The sequence below is a fragment of the Panthera onca genome, chromosome F1 (genome assembly GCF_046562875.1).
Source record: "Panthera onca isolate mPanOnc1 chromosome F1, mPanOnc1 haplotype 2, whole genome shotgun sequence".
NCBI lineage: Eukaryota > Metazoa > Chordata > Mammalia > Carnivora > Felidae > Panthera > Panthera onca.
In genome coordinates, this window is record NC_138355.1 from 56,385,938 (window position 1) to 56,409,840 (window position 23,903).

General features: G+C 37.0%; 1 protein-coding gene across 1 annotated transcript in view; it reads right to left on the bottom strand.

The window, feature by feature from the left end:
• The window catches only part of USH2A (usherin), a 737,363-nt gene that overhangs the window by 488,413 nt on the left and 225,047 nt on the right, over positions 1 to 23,903 (bottom strand). Inside the window, exon 21 of the mRNA XM_078441308.2 lies at positions 18,910 to 19,140. Within this exon, the coding sequence (XP_078297434.2) occupies positions 18,910 to 19,140 (231 nt within the window). The remainder of the gene's footprint in view (positions 1 to 18,909; positions 19,141 to 23,903) is intronic.

Sequence of the window (23,903 nt, forward strand, 5' to 3'; positions counted from 1 at the left end):
AGCAGCCTTGGGTAGACATAATGGCTACAGGCTCCCGAGATAGAGGGCAACTGAGCTGGTCTGTCGAGATCCCAAAGGCATTGGGCCCACTGCAATTTCTTCCTGGGGTTGACTCTGCTTCCACAACAGAGGTTTCATCAGTAACAACATATGTCTTTCCTCCACAGATGAAATAGAATTGCTCCCTTGGGAGATTTACTTCTTTGCATTTTAAACTCTGTGACTAACTCAAAAAAAAAAAAAAAAATGGGGGTGGGGGCAGAGATCCCATTTACTCAAATTACAGTTTTCATTCTCCATCAACCTTCATAATATGGCAAATAGATTCTGTTCCTTGATGTGCTGAAAAAGTAAGACATGGAGTATATTATGCAACTTCCCGCAACTCTAATTAAGATTCTTACAATTTTGAACCTGCAATATACACACGTTAATCTCAGAAGAAAACAAAAATTAGAGCCTCTTTCAACATTATGCACAGGGGGCCATTAAGCTTTTCTGTATCCTCCTAGTAAGCATCCCTCCTGGAGCTTTCCTACAGGAATGCCACTGGGGGGTACTCTGGGCTCTGTGGGGGAGGACTGCACCCCACGGAGCATGGCAGGAGTCTACAGAGGCTGGAATTTTCCCTAAATCTCCTCCATTCCTGCATCAGGCTCAGCATACATACTAAGCGCCTTTCAAAACAGCCTGCCTCTCGAAGTATTTCTCAGCACAATTTGTGTGCATAGTTCAAGGAGTCCAAAAAGTCTTCCCAGGTGTCATGAGGCTCTTGGCATCCAATCAACTAGTCTTTGCTTGGTAACATATTGGGATCAGCTACCCCCCTCTGCTGGGAATACAACTGTCCTTCTACAAATTAGTGTAATAGTCTGCAAGTCTGTGTCCTCCACTGGACTTTGAGTTCCTCAGATTTTTGAGATCTCAGTGTCTGACGTATTCATACACAGAACAGGCTTCTTCCCGGACTCAAAGTTCATGCTAAGTTACAGCTTATAGTTTATTTCTTTGAACACATCAAGGCGCTTTGACATCTGTTTTCTCATTTGATCCTCCTAGTCAGTCTGGCAATAAACAGAAGATATTACAGTTTTCATTCTACAAATGAGGAATATGAAATTCATAGAAGATGAAATGGAAGTTTCTCCACTACTCAGTAATTGTAGAAGGCAGAATCTTTCCATACCACACTGTCCTAGAGACTGTTTTCACTTTGGGAATGATTTCTCAAAACTTTAATACCAAAATGTTGAATTTATTCTGTAGTTGTAAATAGCAGAAGACAGATAATAGATAAAATAGAATAGATATAAGATCAATCATATTTCTTGTTCCTTTACGTAAACAAAATTACCAGTCGGTCTGTGTTTTATGCATCGACCCATTCTCATCTCAGCTAATTAATATGCGAAAAGGAGAGTCATGGGACATAGTTGGTACCTTAGAGACCAAAAAAACAAACAAACAACAACAACAACAACAAAACACCCAGCTGACTCAAAACTAATTTCCCACAATGAAAATCATATTGCACATGAAAAGGTAGCAAGATTCTGCAGAAGATATATTGACAGAAAACCTGAAGAACTGGCTTCTCGTCTTGCTGGTCTGTTCCTAGACCACATACTGGTTTTGTCTAACTGGGGTAGGGGTGGGGGCAGCAAGGACATTTATGAAATTCCATTTCCTTAGCTATATACTCCCCCCTACTTCCAAAGACTGTTGAGAGATCAGTAAAACAATATATGAGTGTTTAGAAATATGCTAACACTTTATGCAAATGTAAACTCTTTTAATTATTAACCCCCTGGATTCGGATCTGATTTGTTTTCAATCTTACATTCCTAAGCCAATTTTAACTCCACAGCTTAATTACACGTGGTATCATACAGTTTTAAATATTTAAATTTTACCTAATTTAATCTAATAATTTAACCTGAATTTTCCCCCACGTGTTTTAAACCCATTAATTCTTGAAGTGTCTGTGTTGACTAATGAGAAAAATTGGTCCCTCTCCTCTCCATAACACCTCTTTATGCATCCGTAAACAGTTATCATGCGTCCCCTCTGCCTTCTCGCCTTAAGATTGAACATCCTTAGGTCTCTCAGCCTTTTCTTAGAGGCCCCATTTTCAAAGCCCTTCATCATTTTTTGTTGCTCTCTTTTGAAACCTCTGGCAAATTTGTCTATGTTTTAAAAAGGGTGCCATCCCAAATGGAACACGGTACTCCTATCAAGGGCTAAGGATTGCCAAGTAGAGTCCAATAACCACATTATTTATTTTATCCTTGACAATTCTGCTAATACAACACAGGGTAGCAGTTGCCTTTTTTGCTTTCCCTTCTTCCTCTTTCTTTCTTTTTTTTTTTTTAACAACATGATCCCACTGACTTTTTCTAAGATGTTAACTGATGTAAATTAGAGCTCCTGAGGACAAGAATTAGTAAAATTAACTTACTAATCTTTCCTTTAGTCACATTATGTGCAGCAGCATTTCATAAATATGTGCTTAACAAATAGAGTGGTTCCGTGAATATTATTTGTATCTGCAAATGGTAACATTAATTTTTTTTTGATTTGATGAAAAATATGATCCTTCATTTATGATTGAAACACACCAAAGAGGAGAAAATCCACAGCTGACTCCTCTGCAATTATTAAAAAAAAACAAAAACAAAAACAAAACAAAAAACAAAAAAACACCACAGTAAAATTAGCCTTTTATTTTTTTTTTTCTTTTCTTTTTTTTTTTTTTTAAACGTTTATTTATTTTTGAGACAGAGAGAGACAGAGCATGATCGGGGGAGGGTCAGAGAGAGGGAGACACAGAATCTGAAACAGGCTCCAGGCTCTGAGCTGTCAGCACAGAGCCCGATGCGGGGCTCGAACTCACGGACCGCGAGATCATGACCTGAGCCGAAGTCGGACGCTTAACCGACTGAGCCACCCAGGCGCCCCAAAATTAGCCTTTTAAAAGCAAGTAATTAGATGGACACTTGGGTGGCTCAGTTGGTTAAGAGTCCTACTTCCGCTCAGGTCATGATCTCATGTCTTATGAATTCCAGCCCCATGTCATGCTCTGTGCTGACAGCTCAGAGCTTGGAGCCTGCTTGGGATTCTCTGCCTCCCTCTCTCTGCCTCTCCCCAACTCGCGTGTGCGCACACACACTCTCTTCCTCTCTCTCTCAAAAATAAATACACATTTAAAAAATTATGAAAGCAGGTAATTAGAATTATAGGTAAAAGTAGCTTTGACCGAATTTTATTTACATATCTTTTCGTTTACATGGAAGTTTCTGGAAATACCACCAGCAAACCAGAAACACAAATAAACTAATGACCAATTAACTTAAAATCAATTATTGTATGTAATGTGATAGATGACCTTATGGAATTTAGCTGGACTGTCAAACTGGCTTAATACTTGATTTTGCAGGACCAAATCTGGAGGAAATATGAAAGGATTTGGCAAGGTCAGTGACTACAACCCAGGAAGCCTTGATCTTCTATTGTATCTGCTGAGTAGAAAAAAATCCTACCTGCTGTTCTGACTGTCAAAATACAAGCCAGAAACCCAGTAGCTATATCAGGACTTCGTTTTGGGGGAACTAGTAAATGAAATAAAAAAACGTAATCTCATGTAGATCAGGGATTCAATTTAAAGGGATCTGAGGTAGTGATGATACCCTTTCATCCTGTTAAGTATTAGAACATTTTATCTTATCAGACTGGCTAAGAATCTGTTGCCACAATGTTACATAGTGAGAAAATATCGAGTAGATCAGTAACAATGTAGCTAATCTTCCTTAGCTATTCAGATGAGAAATAACCCATAGTTTTAAAATACAGCCCTTTCAGGGGAGAGGGAAAAAAGATCAAAGAAAGAGTGAAAGAGTCTCCTAGAATTTTAACCATCCCAGAATAAATTATGCATCCTGGACTGCAGATTTTTAAGAAGACTTGGCAAACGTATCTTTAATATGGCTTTTCACTGACAATATACAAAGCCAAGCTAACCAAGAAAACCTTTCATCAAAGTTTTAAGAACGTTTAAGAAATATTTAAGAATATCATCAGCTAAAATAAATACATACCTTTTGAAAACAAGCTACATGAAATTATGATTGTTCAGTTATCAAGTATATATTAGAAATTTACATTATACTAGAAATTTCAGGAAGGGCCTAGAAATTATAAACTATATTTTAAAAACAGTTTACTCAGGTAGCCAGACAGAGATATAAAAATGATATAATCCAACCACCAATTTCAGCTTTTAGCCCACATGACCATTGGTCAACATTTTATACTGGTGACCATTACCTAATTCATCAATCTTTCCTTGACTTCCAGGTTAGGTCCTTTATCTACATTTTGAGTTATCAGTAGTATTCCTAAATGTCTTATCTTACACATGCCCACGAAACAGAGCTAATGTTGCATGTTAGATACAAGGGGAAAAAAAAAACTCAAAATAAGATACTTGCTGAAAGTTTTTAATGAGGCATTAACAGCTCTGTAAATTAAAGTTCTAATTTGCACAGTTTCATGAAGTAAACAAGGAGAGAAACAGCATCAGATGTAGGCTGCTGCTTGCTGCCTCCACTCAACACATTTTAAGTGAGTGTCAAATTGATTTTGCAATACTTAATTATATTTCTCTAATATTTTTGACTACTGAATTTATAAGTATGCAGAAGAAATCAGTTTTCAGCAAACTAGTTTTCTCAGTTAAACTTAATAGCATAGCACATTAACACCAATTACATGAGCAATGAAAAATGCATTACAGAGGTGCAATGGAATCAAAGCGAGAACTGGTCAGCTGCACACTAGAATATGCATTTCATATTTTTACTGATTAAAGTTTTTCTTATGATATAATCCCTAAAAAATGGACAAACTACAGCCCTTTGTGTTCATAACAATTTGTGTCTAATGTGAATGAGGTAAAAGAAATCCTATTTTGTAGAGAAAAAATGTTATTTTGTTGAAAGTGTAGATTCTTGCTGTCAGCATAGTTTAAGAAAACTCATTCTCCTATGCTTTAAAATATACTGTGGATACCAAATTATTTCAGTAAAATTTGGAATGTGGAGCCTAATCTAATGTATAGACATTGCATAAGTCTTTGTCTAAAAGAGTTCAGGACCAATAAATTAAATAATATAAAAATAGGCTGATTTTTCTCTAAATAAAGTTAAAGCAATTTTTCCATCACAGTGTAGAACAATGGTTTTCATGGTTCCAAACATTACCTGGAGTTCTTTTTCTTTTACCCATTTTATTGAAGTATAACTTACATGCAATAAACTACATTCAACGAATTCAATGAATACATTCAATGAATTGAATAAACTCATTCAAAGAGTACAATTCGACAAGTTTTGAGAGATATATACCTGTAAAACTCTCACTTTGATCACTACAGAACATTTTCATCATCCTGTTTCTCTCAGCCTCAAGCCATCATTTATCTCCTTTTTGTCACTATAGTTTGTATTTTTTAAGAATTACCATTACGTCCTTTTCTGTCTTATTTACTCAGCATACCAACTGAGACTGATATACATTGTGGTTTGCATAACTAGTATCAGTAGTTTATTCTTTTGTGCTGTTGAGTAGTATTCCACTGTATGGACATACCACAGTTTGTCTATCCATTCACCTATTGATGAATATTTGTGTTGTTCCCACTTTGGGGCCATGGTGAATATAGGTGCTATGAATATTTATGTACATCACTTTTGTACATACAAATTCTTTCATTTCTCTTAGACAAATACCCTTGAGAGGAATAGCTGGGTCATACAGTACATGAATGTCTAACTGAGTAGATACTGAGATCTTGTCAAAATGCAAATCTCTATTTCCTCAGAGATTAGGACATCTGGTGGAATTCAGAATTTGGTTTTTTTAGCCCATTATTCAGGCTAATTCTTACAAAGAAGGTCTTCTAACATTTTGTGAGACATTTTGTTGAAAAAACTAACAGATGATTGACTGAAATGGTCACTTTTAATCAGTCAATCGACTGATACAAGAAGTGGGCCAATCATGCACTTTTAAGATCACCTCATTTGTGATTTTGAACTTAATTTTATCCTTATAAGACCACAGTTCAGGTTGGGGGCTGAAGCCAAGTATGTTTTTAACAAGGGTTTGCTAAGCTGAATTGACATTTTTACTAAGATTTTGACCAATTTAATGGTAGTTATTTTTTTTCTTTTCTTTTTTTTTTTTTTTTTTTTGCTATTGAGTGGAATCATTTGATTTTTGTATATTGACATTCATTCAACATCTTTGCTAAATCCACTTATTAAATTGAACAGTATGTATATACTTCTAAATTTTGTATAGGTACAATAATCAAGACATCTGGAATTGAAGACAGTTTACTTCTGCTTTGCATTTATTTATTTATTTGCTTGCCTGCCTGCTGTGTTGCTCTGACTGCTACATCTAGTACAGGTTTGAATAAAAATGGTAATAGTGGGCTTCTGTGTCATTTTCCTGATCTCTGAGGGAAAGCATATGATATTTCACTATTAGTAGTATTTTATAAAAATGCACTCACCAGGTTGTTTCCTCTCTAGTTTGCTGAGAATTTTATCATGAATAGATATTATATTTTATCTAAGGTGTTTATTGAATCTATGGGAATAATTTAGATTTCATCTTTATTAGGTTATGTGATGAGTCACATAGTCTTCTTTATTTTCTTCATTATATTTTGTGTGTTTTGATTTATTGATGTTGGATTTTATTTTTATTAAATCCTCCTTGAAATTTTGGGGGGATTTTATTTGCCCTTTTCTTTCTTTTTTGGTTTCCTCTTGAGTTAGGAATAGATCATTATTCTTTTCAACTATCCCTTTTCCTAATATGTGTTCAAACTTTTGTAGTTTAAAATAATAAGTCTAATACTCTTCAGTCCATCATGAATGGAACTGGAATTCTATCTACTGAGATACTAATTTAGCTATGATTTTAGTTCTAGAATTCTTATACTAATATACCCCAATTCTCTGTCGAATTCTGCATCTTTTCATTTATCTTGACAACACTAATCATAGTTCTTGTCAAGTCTTTATATATATATATATATATATATATATATATATATATATATATACACACACACACACACACACGTGTGTAGTGTGTATGAGTGTGATATATATATATACATACATATATATAATGACACACATTGGGTATATATAACATATTCAATATATCTAGATTACTTCAAGATCACTTTTTATTTTTTATTTATTTGGTCCTATTTCTTGGTATTCCTGGTAATTTTGTATTGAATATAAGATATCATGTATAAAAAATTATAGACTCTTGTTGATAATGTTATCTCCTTTTAGCAAATATTGAAACACTTTTGGCCAGAAGATAACTTTTATCCTGTCAGAAGTTGAGATGGGTTGAGATGGGTTGAGGCTTTACTTCAGGCTTTGAGAAGACTGGTCTGTTTCTGGTTTTCTCTTACTCATAGGATTTCAACTGAAGGCCTGATGGATTTAGCAGCCCCTTCCTCCATGGTAGGCCCTGAACCGTAATTTCTTGTCTCTCAAACCATGCTTTCATTTTCCCAAGACTATGCAATTTGGGACTAGCGAATAAAACAGAAGGAAAGAGCAAAGACAAAGTCTTACTAAACGGTTTTCCTTATTTCTGGGGCCTTAATCTCCCATGCCTTTGTAGTCCTAGTTACTCAGTACTGTCTCTAAACAATCATATTTTTAAGAAATTGTATCTAGTTTCTTTTCTTGTTTTCTCTCAGCATGAGGAGTTTTTGATATCCTGCACAGCAGGAGACGGCTCTGTCTCTCATAGCTAGACACAGAAATCACTTGTAATTATCTAATTACATGTTTGAGGAATGATTTCCCTGCAAGACTTTAAGTTCCCTAAGGTTAGGGACTCTACCTGTTTTGCTCAATACTCTCTCTGAAACACCAATGATAGCATCGGGCAAATGGAGTGAAATGGAGAAAAGTCTGCGTGTGGACTCATAAAATGATTGAGTTATTTCATCTAAAGTTAGATATAGAAAACAGAGCCAAAAGACTTGAAAAACAGTTGGCAGAAAATTGCAGGGGGAACCTGGTGGGATTTATTTGGTTTCTTTGTATTTTTAAAAGGATATAATGGTGCCATTATTATTGAGGGGCACATAGGGTAGGGATTGTAAAAAGTTGCATTTTGAAAACTGTTAATCTTGAATAAGGCATTTACAATGAAGCAGTGGGAGAAGAAATGTAAGCGACAGATTGAGAAGTGATTGCAGTGAGGAATGGACATGCAGAGCATCTTATTTTTTGAGAAGACTGATTATGAAGAAAAGGGAGGAAATAGAGTTAGATTTACAAGTGCATGTTAAAATAGAAAGCTAGCCACTAGAAATGCAGAAATGAGGTGTGGAGCATCTAAGTCTCTAGAGAAAGAAGAAAGGCAGCTAAAAACACAAAGGTCAGAAGTTCACAGATTGCATAAAAGGAAGTGACTTATCAGAGATATGTAGTAGAGAGAAGTTATAAAGGAGTATCATCAAGATTTATGTGGTTTGGGCACGTAAAATGTACGTATGAAGGGAAAGGCACATACTGTGAAATTCTGAATTAAAAACGTCAGCCATAAATGCATGTATAACAGTGACCACAAATATATCCTGTGCCAACCATTTATGGTGATTCCTGCACTAAAACCCTATAATAATCCATTTTACGGATGGGGACACTGAGCTACAGAGCTGGTAAGTGACTCATGCCGAGTTGCACACAGCATGTTGGGGAGCCAGATTTTAAACGCGGAGCATCTGACTCCAGAACCTACACTTTTCACGCCGCTGCCCTTGCTTCCTTCCTTCTGCACCAGAATACCGACATCAATACATCCATTGCCCTTGAAATGGAATTCAATCAGTTGGATGCTGTTAATCCATCCATAGCATTGATCACTGTTGTTTATAAAGCACTTTCAAGATTAAAAGTGCTTTTTATTGTACTATATATGTTTATTATGACTGTCATCTTAAACCTATTGCAATAAGCCCTAATGATAGGTATAGGTAAAAGTGTCAAAATATTCATTAACCTCAAAATTTAATAAGCCTAAGGAGATCCTGTATCTAAGAGACGCACAACACCTAGTTTCCAACAGCACAATGCGAGGGCTGTGGGGCAGAAAACAATTCCTGATACAGCACTCTTGCTGAAACAATTGACGTGGAAGGAACACCACCAGCCACTCAGGACCATTAATAAGAATTTCTTTTCACCTCAAGTACCATATAGCATAAAACACACTTTCTTATGCATCTTAGGCCAACAGAATCAAAACAAATGGAGTTATCACTAAGCCATCAAAACTTCCAACAAGGTAGGCCTCAAGATTATGTAATATATTCTAACACACTGTAAATCTTACCATTAAGTCATTCTTACAGCTAAGCAATCTTTCTTACAAATTTCCCTCTTCTCTATCTATCTCATTTAGCTAATTCTTTATTCAACAGATATTTATTGCACATGTGGTCCTATGCTGTGTAAGGACAAATGTTAGAAGAAAACGGTCATCATTTCAGTCTGCTTGGGATCTAGGTAAGTGAGCACACAACTCTAATAGAGTGTGGTAGGAATACAACAGAGAAATTCTTGTTTTCTTTGGTGGTACATAGGAGAGGCCCCTAATCTAGATTTGGTATGGGGTAGGGGGAGGCCACTGAGAGGAACAGCTCGGCTGACACTTTAATGATAGGTAGGATTAGTCTGTGAAATGAAAAAGAAGCCCATTCAAAGAAGGGAAGGCATTCCAGGCAAAAGCATGGGTCTTTTCTAAGACCTGGGCTTCTAAGACGGAGTGGTGCATTCAGACAGTAGGAACTGAAAGTCATATAGCTGGAGGGTAAACCAGGAGATACATGGATGGAAAGATGAGGCTGAAAGGTAAGCAGCAAAGACTTCATGCAGGGCATCTCGATGGGAAACTACTGAAAGGTTTTAAGCAAGAGAATGGCAAGACAGCTTATTCATCAGAGACCCAGCCTAGAAAAAGAGTGAAACTGTTGGTAAGGAGACCCACACCATAGACCGGGATTAGGGAGTAGCCATAGGACCAATGGATGGTTCCAAGAGTGTGTAAGAGAAAGAATGCCCAGAGGAGGAATAATGGGTGCAATGTGAGAAAGGGTGTGAGAAGTCATATTCAGGAAATTTCCCAGGTTTCTATGTCAGGCAATCGGTGCTATTCACTTTGGTAGACACAGTGGTATACACAGAAGAATGAATGGATTTCAGCAGAGAAAAATTAAGAGAAGCAGAAGACAAGAAGGAGGCATCTGCATTCTTTTTCAATTTTCTGCCTGTGTAGGAGGAAGGGTCATTAAACCATTCATTCCTACACACCTCCCATAAGTCCCTATATCTCCTTTATGAAACTCTCCCAGGACCCACTTTGTGAGGTTGGCATGGCCACCATTGCCAGAATGTCTCTTCAGGTGTTTTGTCCCCTCCTTCCTCTTTATGCCTCTCTGTTCCAGTTGCAGTTAAAGCCAAAGGACTTAAATGAGGCTGCTCCTTAGTCACGACAATGTACGTAATTGAGTTTCCCTTCTTGAATCTCCAAACACCTGAGGGCCATGTCTGTGAACTGCCTTCAATGTGCGGAATTTAACTGTGGTCTGCATAATTGTACTCGAAGTTTCCCTGCTCGCATGGGACTCTTAATGCATGATTTTGTAAAACATTTCTTCAGACCACTAGAACATAGTTTTGAAAGATAAGGCATTTTGGCAACAATATTATTGGAATTTCAAGCTTAGTAGAAATGAAATTAAGCTATACTCCTCTGTGGGTGTTATATATTTATCCTCATGGTTATAACATAAGAGTAAATATAGCTCTTTAAGTATTTTTAATTAGTTTTTTCCAAAAAATATATACAAAATAATTCACTTCATTCAACTTTTTCATAGGGGCTAGTTTCTCTAACACTGCTGACTATGATGATTCTTTTCTGTTCAAAGTTCCTCTGTCTACCCATTTAAGGAAGAAGAAGAAACTAAAATCAATCTCTATTATATTGATGCTAAATGCCATTAAAAGATGAAGACAATTGGGGTGCCTGGGTGGCTCGGTAGGTTAAGGGTCTGCTGGCCCAGGTAATGATCTCACAGTGTGTGGGTTGGAGCCCCACATCGGGCTCTGTGCTGACGGCTCAGAGCCTGGAGTCTGCTTCGGATTCTGGGTCTCCTCTCTCTGCCCCTCCTCCACTTGTACTCGGTCTCTCTCTCTCAAAAACAAATAAAATTAAACAAAAAAAGATGGAGACTTTTTTTTTTTTCTTTAGCAATGAAGCCCTAGTGAAGATGTTTAAATGGCAAACATATCGTAAGTGACGACATTGGACAATTGAAGTAGGTAAATGTGAGACCGCGTAGAAAACCTGGGGACCTGGTGGGAACAGTGCGTTTGAGAATGTGACACGAGTGTGTGAGAACACATGTGCAGTGTGTATATCAGGTGACAATACAGCTCGGCTTGATAAACACAGAGAAGGAAACAGCAGATGCTTTAAAGCTGACTAAAAGCATTATCAGCTAACAGAAACGGTTTGCCCCAAATGTAAATATTATTCGGTCCTATTGACATGGTCAATGCTGGCTGGCTTACTGGCCACAGAAGCCCCTGTTGGGAAAAACTAGATGTGGTTTCCAAACATTTCCATTTATCAAGCATTATTATCTGTTTTGTTGTGTTGGTCCTCTCCTGTTTTTTTTTTTTTTTATCGGAGCTACCCTGTACTCATTTTTAGGGTTCTTGGCATTAGGGCAGAAGAAAGAAAAATGCATTGTTAATGATAAAATTACATACATTTCTTTAATTTTTTTCATGTTTATTTTTGAGAGAGAGAGAGAGAGAGAGAGAGAGAGAGACAGAGAGAGACAGAGTGTTAGCTGGGGAAGGGGCAGAGAGAGGGAGACACAGAAGCCGAAGCAGGCTCCAGGCTCCGAGCTGTCAGCACAGAGCCTGATGTGGGGCTCGAACTCACAAGCTGCGAGATCATGACCTGAGCTGAAGTCAGATGCTCAACCGACTGAGCCACCCAGGTGCCCCTGAAATTACATATTAATTTAAGCAACTTAGACTAGACTCTTGACCAAAAATAGGCAAGCTACCAGCCTGATGTCTGTTTTTGTTGTAAATAAGATGTTTTTACCCAACACAATGAGGCTACACTTATTTGTTTCTATATCACCTATGGCTGCTTTCACACTAACATGGCAGAGCTGAGGAGTTGGGACAGAGACCTCACGGCTTGCTGAGCAGACAATATTTAATGTCTGGACATTTACAGGTGAACTCTGTAACCCCCTGCTCTAGACTGACACTGTAAAAGTTAAAAAGGGAGGGAAGGTTTCTTCATTCAAAGGGAAACTTGCAATTTCATTAAATTTGACCACCTAAGCAAGAGTCAACTGGTATAAGTTTTGGTGAAAGAAAAAGCCAGGTGTTGAAATGATTATTTTCAGCAATCAGAGATAAAATTCAAAAGCGAAACTGAACGTAGTACTCCCAAACCAACCCTACCGTTAACATTTCAAACACAAGGTGACATTATGGGAATGTGCTTCAAAATGTGTCACTTTAAAAAATACAAGGGTTTAAACACATGCAGTCACTTAAATTGGCCTTTGTGATGCATTTGTTGAATGGGGAAAAACATGGTCCTTTCCCATCCAACAATGCTGTCTTTACACATCTCCATTAAAGGTAGTAAAAACAAAACAATTTTCACTTACTTCTTAATATCCCAAGTCACCATGGGTTAGTCTGACTTCTGTGATTCCAAGAAGATACACAGTTGGCCCCTCGTCCCTATGAATCCATAGATGCTCTCAACCAGATATTCACAAGCTCTCCTTATTGTGTCACAACCAGAAACACATTACGAGCCTCTTCATTGCCTGGAACCCACTTCTCTGCTGACAAGGTCCGTGTTCCTACTCTTGCCTTTCTCTCTCTGTATCATCACTGCCTGTTCATTAAACTGTTAGGCCAGATAGTTGATTCATATATCTGTTTTTCAGTAACTATGACTAAAATGTAACATCAAAGGTCAAATAAAACTTGAGATTTAAATCGGCCTTATGAGGACTTGGCATTTTATTTGTTTTATTATTTTATTTGTTTGATTTTAAGAACTTTCTGGTAAAATTACTTGCTCCCTGTTGGAGGAAAACAAATCCTGGGAAAGCAAGGGTGTTGAAGGTCAGAATTAATATGCTTTTACTAATTAGTCTATCTGAAGAAGTTTACTCTGCTTGCACCTTCTCTATAACTGCTTATAATGAGCTTTCTTTTAATGAAGTACTTAAATGTCCCAGCTCACTAAAAATAATAAATAATAATAATAAAGCACATATATCATAGAGTAAAAAATTACATATAAAACATATGCTTTTAAGGAATATTGATTTGGGGAGTTGCCTTTCTCTCTTCATAGGTTGGTAATTAATTGTATTTCTGTATCCTAAAGCATTCTAGTTCAGTCATTTTGGGGAAGGCAAAAACCACGAGACAAAAACGTCTGACAATCATTTAGTGTCCTTGAACAGCATTATTATGAAGAAAGTGTACAGAGTTCTCATCTGCAAGATATTCAACATCAGTAATCACATTCCTCGTGAAGACAAATAAAAGGGAATTACATCCAGGTGCACATGTATGCTCATCTCCCCAGTGGTTTGCTACAAAGATCTCCCCAAAGGCAGTTCCTGATTTCTGGGCAGGGTCACCAGTAAAGGCAGTTTAAAAGGCTGTGATTGGCGGCTGGATACGACAATAGTCAAACCTTCCCCCAAACGATCACGGGCCTGTTTTCGCTAATAGGGAGAAAAAGTGACAAGGAGAGAGGGTCACCTTTGGAATGCTAGTCTGAGCGGTAGTTTAGTTTGCTGTTTTTACCAGGTTCCCTTTGGATTACTAGCATTGCATGGAAAGGACTAAATTCTTTGTGTAAATCAAGTGGATTTACTCTGCATTCCTGAAAAAAAAATGAGCATTTTTTTTTCCCTCTGAAGACACAATGATCACCCCTTCCAACTGTAGAAGGTAGAGAATGTTCTATTTGCTACTCTTATTTTGGAAGGAGGAAGTATTGTTAACCCCATGTAACCAGAAAAATATTTTGCCACGAGTATTTATATGATTTTCTAGTTAAAATATTATGAGCTTATGTTGAATTTGCTGCTTCTTTACACCTTCTGACATAACCCAAGAATTGAATACCCATTTTATATTGAGTATTTCTCTCCATATCATTTAAATTATCCCTATAAATTAATGTATCCCCATACGAAAAACAAATTTATGTTAATCATTAATTATGAACATAATATTATATGAAAAAATGATCTCTGAAAAATTTGTTTAAAAATCTTGTTATTTTTGGGGCGCCTGGGTGGCTCAGTCGGTTGAGCACCTGACTTTGGCTCAGGTCACGATCTCACAGCTCTGTGGGTTCGCTCCCCACATCGGGCTCTGTGCTGACGGCTCGGAGCCTGGAGCCTGCTTCGGATTCTGTGTCTCCCTCTCTCTGCCCCTAACCCACTTGCATTCTGTCTGTCTCTCTCAAGAATAAATCAACATTAAAAAAAATTAAAAAAAATAAATAAAAATCTGGTTATTTTTAAACTCAGATGTTTTGGTAACAACCTCTATTTTGAATTTTTGAAGCTACTTAAATATTCTATATTCGTTGATTTGGAATTTGAGAAGTTAGAGGCATTGGTCATCTAGCATAATCCTTCATTTAATAGATGAGCATGATTAGATCCACAGAAAAATAGTTTATCCAATGTTTCAATACTAGGCAGATTAATTTAACTATTTTCAATAACAAAATTAAATATCATATTTTAATATAGAAATTACATATTGCTCATACTTTAAATATAACATTCAGGCACAATATATGTGTAACAGGAGATGAATTAATAGAATACTAACTTTATAAATTTCAGAGGACTCTTAGAAGCGTGCCTGTCTCATGGTAAACACTTAAACATTTGTTAAATGCGTAATGATAAACAGCTAATGTTTAGACTTTTAAGTAACCTGCACGGCAGACACTGCAAAGTTCAGGAGGTGGCTATCGCCTTTCATTCTCGCCTACTTCTAGATATCACTATCGTACGTAGTATTATCATGCCAGTTTTAAAGAAAAAGAAACAAAGATACAGAAACAATTAAGTGGTGTATCCAATTACCTGAAGCTGATAAATAACAGGGCCTGGATCTGAAATTTATCAGATTTCTCCCAAAGTGCTCACTCTTACTCATATAGAAGTAGAGGAGTTAATACCTGATCTTAAATTTATACTATGATGTAAATGACTGATAATATATCCTTCCTAGAGATTAGATTTTTGAAAGAACGCTCATATTCAAAAGGAAAAGGTACCAAAAACAGATTCTAAAAAAGATGCACCTGAATAATTTTTCTTCCCAGAAGTCAATTTTGATAGAGTTCATTTACAGCACAAAGCTAAATAATTTACAATATTAAGCAACATGTTAGAACATATACTATTTTCATTATATCCTACTCACTAAAAACATTTAAGGCAAATATGGAAGAGGTGTGAGTTATATAAGAGATTCCTTTCTTGAGCTGCAATAATGAGATCATCTATACTGAAATTTTAATAACATCGTCCATGACTACAGTACATGTTATGAATGTATTTATAAGTCTTGTCATCAATGGGTAAAGTCTGACTTATTTTTTTATATATAACATATGCACAATAATGTACATAACTGTATACTTGTCTTTGAGTATTGGATATCTCCATCCATATTTCAAGAGTCATTTTAGAGTTTGATATTTTAAAATGAATAATTCAAAATAAAAGCATCTTAGTTCTTATAATTATTCACTTATTAAACACAATTAATCATTTTTGAGATTTCCAAAATTGGCTCGTTAAATTTGCCTCAGGACATAAAATTCTGCATAAGATATATAGAAAAGAAGTTGATAGCACCATTTGACAGATAGCACTTCAGCCCATTAAAATAATTTCATTCAGACATTAAACATCTAGCTTCTGAGAACAATCTGGAATCAATTGCTATGGAAAAAATGGGATCCCTAGATGGCTTTGGAGATGTAAGTAAATAAATAAGCCAACCCTATTAACTATTTGTACCTGAAAAGTCAGCAACTGAAAGAAAAATCCAAAAAAGTTTAGCAGTGTTGGGTAAGGAATATTTGATTGATAATTTTATCCCATCCTCATTTATTACTGTCACATACTCTCATTCTACACCTTCCAAAAAACTGTCCACGTGTGTGCCTTTCCCTACCGTGGCAAAGCACCAGCCATTGAATCAGAAGCTTCCAATTCATATTCGAACCCTGAAATTCAGTAGCTGTCGTACCTCAGGGAAGCCACATACTGATTCTCCTTTCCTCTGTGCTCTGAGGGTAAAATTCCTACCTACAGGCTTGCAGGGATTGAATGAGAGAATATTTAAGTAAAATGAATGGAAGGTGCGAATTATGCACATACTGCTCTGCTTAGGAAAGATGCACATTTAGAGAAAGCTATTGCATTGGTTTTGTAAATTGTCCCAGCTTATTGATTGAGTAAACTTCATTTAACCATGGGCCCAGCTCAATAAAATTATTCAACCAAACCTGACAATTGAGCCAAAGGATCAAACCAATAATTTGACGCAGACCTGGTTTAAAAGTTAAAGAGAACCTTAAAAGTAAGGTGAAGGTGCTAATAAAAAGGAGCTAGTATTGCCCCAGAACGTGCCTGAATGCAGAACTTCTTCTCTGGGAATCACCAAACCTCTAGGGAGCACTTCGAGCCAAAATTGTGATCTCCCCGCCTTGTCCTTCAAATGATGTGTACTCCAAACACATTTTCTGTGCAGCTGGAGGCTTTGTTATAGACAGAAGGATCCTGCTTAGTGAGGCCGGTGTTTACGGCCTAACTTTTTTAAAGAGGAATTTGGAAAACTTCCCAGACGCTACATCTGCCCCTAGCCCTTGCACCTCAGAGTATAAGGCCGGCTAGGGAGAGCGTGCAGACGACTAAATTTATTAACGGTGGACGGGCCACTCTATCTTTCACTGCAACAACAGTAGGTGATCCCATCAAAAATCTGTCTGCTGGCTAGCCCGCAAATCCAAGCTGACATACTTGCAGCAGATAGGCCCAGCTGAATGGAAACGAATGTTGTTTCCTCGAAGAAACACAGCGCGTGCCAAATCTTGGACCAGGAAGGCAGTTTCTATTTCCATTGGAGGAAAGGCTTTTTCACTTTATATCCGTAGCTTCTTTGCCAGATTTTTTTTCTTTTCTTTTCTTTCCTTTCTTTGACATTTACAAATATTCAACAGAAGTGGAACATTTTATGAGATCTCAGTGGTTGAATTTCTAACACTCAATGATGATTTTGATGTACTAGACCAGGGGTATTCACCTCAATATACCTTGGCTAGAAGATCATTCATTACAAATGTACATCAGGCTCACTTAAAAACAAACTGTTTACTATTTTAAATAAAAACAAAGCAATAGGGGTACCTGGGTGGCTCAGTCAGTTAAGCGTCAGGCTCTTAATTTAGGCTCAGGTCATGATCTCACAGTTTTGGGGTTCGAGCCCTGCATCAGGCTCTGAGCTGACAGTGTCGAGTCTGCTTCGGATTCTCCCTCTCCCTCTCTCTTCCTCTCTGCCCCTCCCCTACTCATGCTCTCTCTCTGTCTCTCTCAAAAATAAATAAACTTTAAAAAATAAAGCAATAATATTTGAGCCACATTTTATAGCTCAAATTCCACTTCATTGTACTCAACATATGCAACATTTTAAAGACTATTTGCTCCAAAGTGACTTTCTTGTGGATTAAATGAATATCATTATGAGTTTACAGAATCATATGTACCTTATTCCTTTTAATTTTTTTTAATTGGGAAAGTGGAATATGTAACATAAATAGTTATAGTTTTCTATAATTATAGTGAAACAGAATTCTTAAAAACTCTAATTCAGAAAGGTAACAGAATGCCTGGAATATTGTAGGACCAGCAAGACCAGGAGTTGGGTGAGGCAAATGAGGTGGGATTACAGGGTCATGCAAGAAAGGAGTGGATCCAGTCTTCATTTTAAAATTTGGGATTTTATTGGGAATTTTTTGGCATTGGTTTTCATTTTTAAAAAATATTGTATGAAAACATTGTTTCTGTTGATTCCTGAGATTGCTTAAGTGCCTTAAGTGCCTTAAGCAAGTGCATCACTTACCCATAGAAGGTATGTTTCCCTAAAATTAGTTTTTCCCATAATGCTCTCCACAAAACCTACTGATAGTGATCATGCTTTTAAAAAAGTAACAAATAAGGATCTGGAATATTGGGCTAAGAAAAATTAGATAGCTCTCTTATAATTCTTTTTAGAGACTTTAACAACCTGACATGTACTGAGAATCTCCAACCTCATGGGGCATTTCTCAAACTCATCTGCCCACAGAATTCTTTTTTTTTTTTTTTTTTTATTTGGTAGAGCACGTGAAGCGTTCTGAGGAACACACTCTGGTAAATGGTGTCAGACAGCCATTTCCAGCATATACTTTGATCAAATAAAGCTATCTTTCCACACCTATATTTTACTTTTCTTTCTGCTACTTACTCACTTCCCCCCCGCTCCCGCCTAGAATACTAAGAAGGTGGACATACTGACACAATCAAGTTATAAAAGGTCTGAATGAGTATTTCTGTAGACAAACATAGAAAAAATTCATTATGAAGGGCTATCAAAATAATAAGAACCAGCTTGATGCTTAGTGCCTCTTCAATAAAGTAATGTCAAATACACTCACCAGTAAAGTCTGTATTGACTGGGTGTGTGGAGCTGGGAAATTTATAATATCCATTCCCTATGAAACGAATTCCTTTCATCATCGTGGCCGTTGGAGCTGGGAGAGATGACTCTCTCCTTTCTAGCTGGTATGTAGGAGAGGGTCCATTCAGTTCTTCAGGTGTGAGCCATCCAACACGGATGGTTGTGCTGTTGATTCCTTCGACCGCAGGAGGCCTCAGCTGGGTTGGCGCTGAATATTAAAAAAAAAAAAAAAAAAAAAAAAACATTTGTTACATTCAAGAACTTAGCTTCTATCTCTAGACACTCACACACAGGTACACATGTACTTGTGTACATCACACTCAAAATCAAGGCGGTTGTGGAGTATTTATGGGGTTCTAAGAACTGAAAACACAAGATAGAGTATACCTTAAATGGGACTAAATACAATTTAAATGACAAATAGTTACCATAAAATGTTGCTGATTAAACAAAATTTCCCTGTGGAGATAATTTCTCTATTCTTTCTTATTCTGGTAAAAGACATTTCATATTATCATCTGCTGGTGCCCCACCCAGATTCCCTTAACCAAGCTGGTATCCCAGTGCTCAAACGTGGCTGTTGATCACCATTGGATCATGGCTGCCCCCTTTTCTGGAAAATTTCCCTTGCCTGAGTGGGAGCTACCTCCTCCAGAAGTTACAAGATCCCTCATGAAACCTGTAGCCTGTAACTCCCAGTGACTACCGTGGGTGATGACTGATCACAAAGGGCAGAGCCCCTGTGTTAACACAGCATCGACTTAGGGCTGCAATTCACAGAGGCCAATCAAGGAAAGAAGATGATTCAAATGGACTAATTGGAGACACGAGAGACAGCGTGGGGTTTGAGAAGAACCAGGCCAGGGTGAAGAGTCACGGATTTGTGCCAGCCAGCGGATAGTGAAGGAACAATGACCTGAAGTTGCCATATGTCTTACTTTGTTAAAAATAGTCATTTTATGTGTACCTTTCTGATTTTTAAAGTTTAGTAACTGGTTTAAATTAAGACAAATAAGCAAAACCACTCTGAAAGCCAAACAGAGCATCCACATGAGGAAAAGGAGCCTGTGAACTCAGGGGTTTATGAATTCTGGTCCAGGTACAACAGCCTCCAGGGCTCTGAAGTGACCACACCACTGCAGGGCCTGTGCGTAGGGGCAGAGAACACCCAGCGTCCTTCCACACACCGAGGCCTCGGCATGCTTCAAGTTCTGGGACACTGGCAATTCTCTGGAGGCTTCTGGGACACCCAAGGAGTAAGTAACAGAGATGGAGATTTTCCCTAAAGCCTGATGGAAAGGGGATCAGAGTAACAAGTGAGTTATTGAAACAAAGGTTTTGTTTTGATTTTTCTTCTTAAACAGTTGAGTGTGTAGGCTGAGGTTCATTCCTGCTCTAAGTGAGGCGGCTGGGTTTGAGAGGTACAAGCAAAGAAAGGAACAAATATCATTACCTCCAAGCCTACTTTTTAAGGGCCTAAACTAAAGCTGTGGACTTTTAATTTCCATCTGTGTTCACACAGGCTTCTGCATACACAAAGTCTTGGCCTGTTTCAATAAACATATATTAAAATGATGTGAATACAAGATTTGATAGCCTTAAACCATGAAAGACAATTCACCTTAAAACAGCTTAGAACAAGTAGCATTTGTTACTTTCTAGAAAGCTTGGCCAGCTTTCCAAAGAGAAACAATTGATTGTGATTCTATTTCAACATTTTGTAAAGAACAGAGGGCACAGAGCAAAATGTTCAACTTAGATAATTAACAATTCAGTTCCTCTTCTGCCACGGCAAACCATGAGATGTCTTTATATATATATGAATCTGTAAATTTTATGCATGATTTCCTTTAGCATTCCTTGCCAAAATTAGCTAAATGGTAGGTTCTCAAAGATTTCACTCTACAAGCCATGTTCCATCTTCAAAATAATCCAAGAAAATAAAAATCTAAGGCATCTAGAAATTTCTTCTCCCCTTAAGCTTCTCTTCAGTGTTTGGAATTACATCTTTGTATTAAAATTTCAGCAGGCTATTATTGGCTATGAACTTAACTGAGGATGAAGAATTGTCAAAGATTTTTGAGTCCTGGGTTCAAGGAAGTAATAGAGGACAAATTATATAATTTTTTATTATCTAAAGTCTGCTATTTAAAAGCACAAAAGAGGATTTTGAACTCTTCTGTTATATTTTCTATTTTCCACATATGATTCCCTAGTGTCCTGGGACAAAACGATTTGAAATTTTAGTTTGAAAAACACAATCTATTCCAATGACATCCAATAGAACACTCTCTGATAACGGAAATGTTCCAGATCTGTACTGTCTAATATGGTAGGCATTAGCCACATATTAATATTGAGCACTTGAGCTTTGGTTAGTGGGACTGAAGAATGGAAGTTTACATTTTATTTAGTTTTAATTAATTTGAAGTTTAAATAGCCATATATGGCTACCATACTGGATAGCAAAGATCTAGAGAATCACAAACTATAAATATTTGGTGTGTTGAGAGTAGGATGTCCATCTGAAATAAATAGAGAACTTATGAATATACCTCCTGTACATCTTAAGAACTAAAGAGTTTTATCCTTGTTTAAAAGTAGCTTTAGGGTGCCTGGATGGCTCAGTTAGTTAAGCATCTGATTCTTGATTTCAGCTCAGGTCATGATCTCACAGTTTGTGAGATCCAGCCCTGTGTCGGGCTCTTGCTCTGACAGCATGGAGCCTGCTTGGGATTCTCTCTCTCCCTCTCTCAGCGCCCCTCCCCTGTTCTTTTTCTCAAAAATAAACATTTGAAAGTAGTCTTTTCCTGAAGTTCCCATTTGTTTGATATTTGGTATTCCTTTACTCCAATAACCCAGCTAGTTGAGGATAATGGTGAAGTGTTGTACCACTATAGCATTCAGAATCCTTTCCCCCATGGATACCATAATCAAACTCACTTTTTAATCAGGAATATAAATTCAGTCAAACAAAAGAAATTGCAGCAACTCAATAGTTTTATTTTAATATCTCCTAAAATGAGAGTGCACTTATTTTTTTTTAATTTGGCAAAATGATTATAATCAATAAGGGCACCCTCACTGAGAATGCACAAAAATTAATGTTGACTGTTTAAATTTTAACAAGTAGTGGAACACTTCTTCTAAATTCACAGGAGAATTATTCCACCAAGCAATGAAACTATTCTTAGGAAGTCAACTACAGAAAATGAATCAAATTAGAGTATATTTTTTATTCTCTTGCTGAAACAAAACAAAACAAAACAAAACAAAACAAAACAAAACAAAACAAAAACACAACAACCTTCCAGCTGGTATGTTGTATGTTTCACTTGGAGGAGTCAACCTAGCCTGTTTGAAAGGGTGAGCACCCCACTGAGTTATTATTTTCCCAGTTCCCCTAAGACCAGAGGCGGGATTTTCAATCAATTAAACTAGACTGGTCACACTTAAACACACACACATGCACACACACAGACACACACACACAGAAGGATGAAAAGAAAAAGAGACATTCCTGAACTATTCAACACACTCACACAAGTACAGACTCACTAAGAGAGAGAAATAATAAAGGATCATTTCTCAGACTATCAAAGTAAAGGGATTATAGTTATAAATTCATTAATCACAAAACAGTGAATTAATAGACAACATAGAATAATGGAAAGGACTCTGCAGACTATTAGAGGTTACATTTTACTTTTTAATTTCCAATTCTGCATGACTTAGAAAAATCACTAAAACTTATGCGGGTCTCAGTTTTCTCATCTACAACAGGAGGATGAATTTCAGCAGACTACCTTGACAGTAACTGCTTTTAAAAACAATATATATAATTGTGTCAGGCTTGAGAAAGCAAATTTCTATACAAACACAAGGCACTATTATTACTAGCCAATAACACATATTTCAGATAACATATCATAAAAGGATACAATTCATCCGCATTCAAAATCTGTATTTGCTTAGAAAATCCTCTTATAAATGTCAAGTATAAAATGGATCTTCAATATCCATAGTTTCAAAGAATAACAACATACAAAGTCTGTTTCCACTTAGAATAAACTTAACAATGTTTTTGTATTTTTTGCAATAGCTTTGTAATCCAGTTTCCAGTCTAGCTCTTCTATTTGTAAATATTCTTTATAAAACGCTCTGATAATGGACATTCTGCTTTATGCAGCATTTATTACTTTATAATCTGATTAATAGCATATCATAATGCATAAATTTACATGTGCAAAATTTATGTAGTGTGGAGTTTGAGTGTCATAGCGTAAGAACGGAGGCCTAAATGAGCAGAAGCTCTCGCTGATGGCAGGTCTTTAAAATCAAATCTCTTTATTTGTTTTCAAGCAAGAGTTTGTTACCTATGAACACTGCATGGCAGTGTTAATATCTTAAAACACCATCCACTTCCCATTATGAAGACAGGAATCCAACAATGAACAGCCTTTCCACATTTCAGGCATCTGTGGGGAGCAGACTGACATAAGACCTCCTCAGGCACCTTAGCAATAGAACATGATTTTGACTTTTCCTTACAAATATAAAACTGTCACAAGAAATGCAGTTTGCCCAAACACTTCCAGGCCAAAACACCCATGGAAAGGCACTGGGATCAGGACTTAAACAAGAATGTCAGATCAGGAAGCCATGATTTCTCAGTTGGCGACCACTCGACTGTACCTGCTCTCCCGTCAGTGTCCAGAAGAGGAGAGGATGCTCCCCTCAGAATCACGAGACCACTCAGCCTTGCCTTGTTCACTGTCTATTCTCTGGAGAAAAAAGAACAAATCTACTTTACCATTCCCTGTTTTGCATGCTAGTTTCCTTCCAGAGAGAACATGTACAGTGGAACTGATCTGGAAAGGAGAAAACTTAGCTTCTAGACTGGCTCTTCAGGTCCCTAATTTGGCTAATCCATTATTTGGTATCTCTGTTCCTCAGTGCCTCATTTGTCCA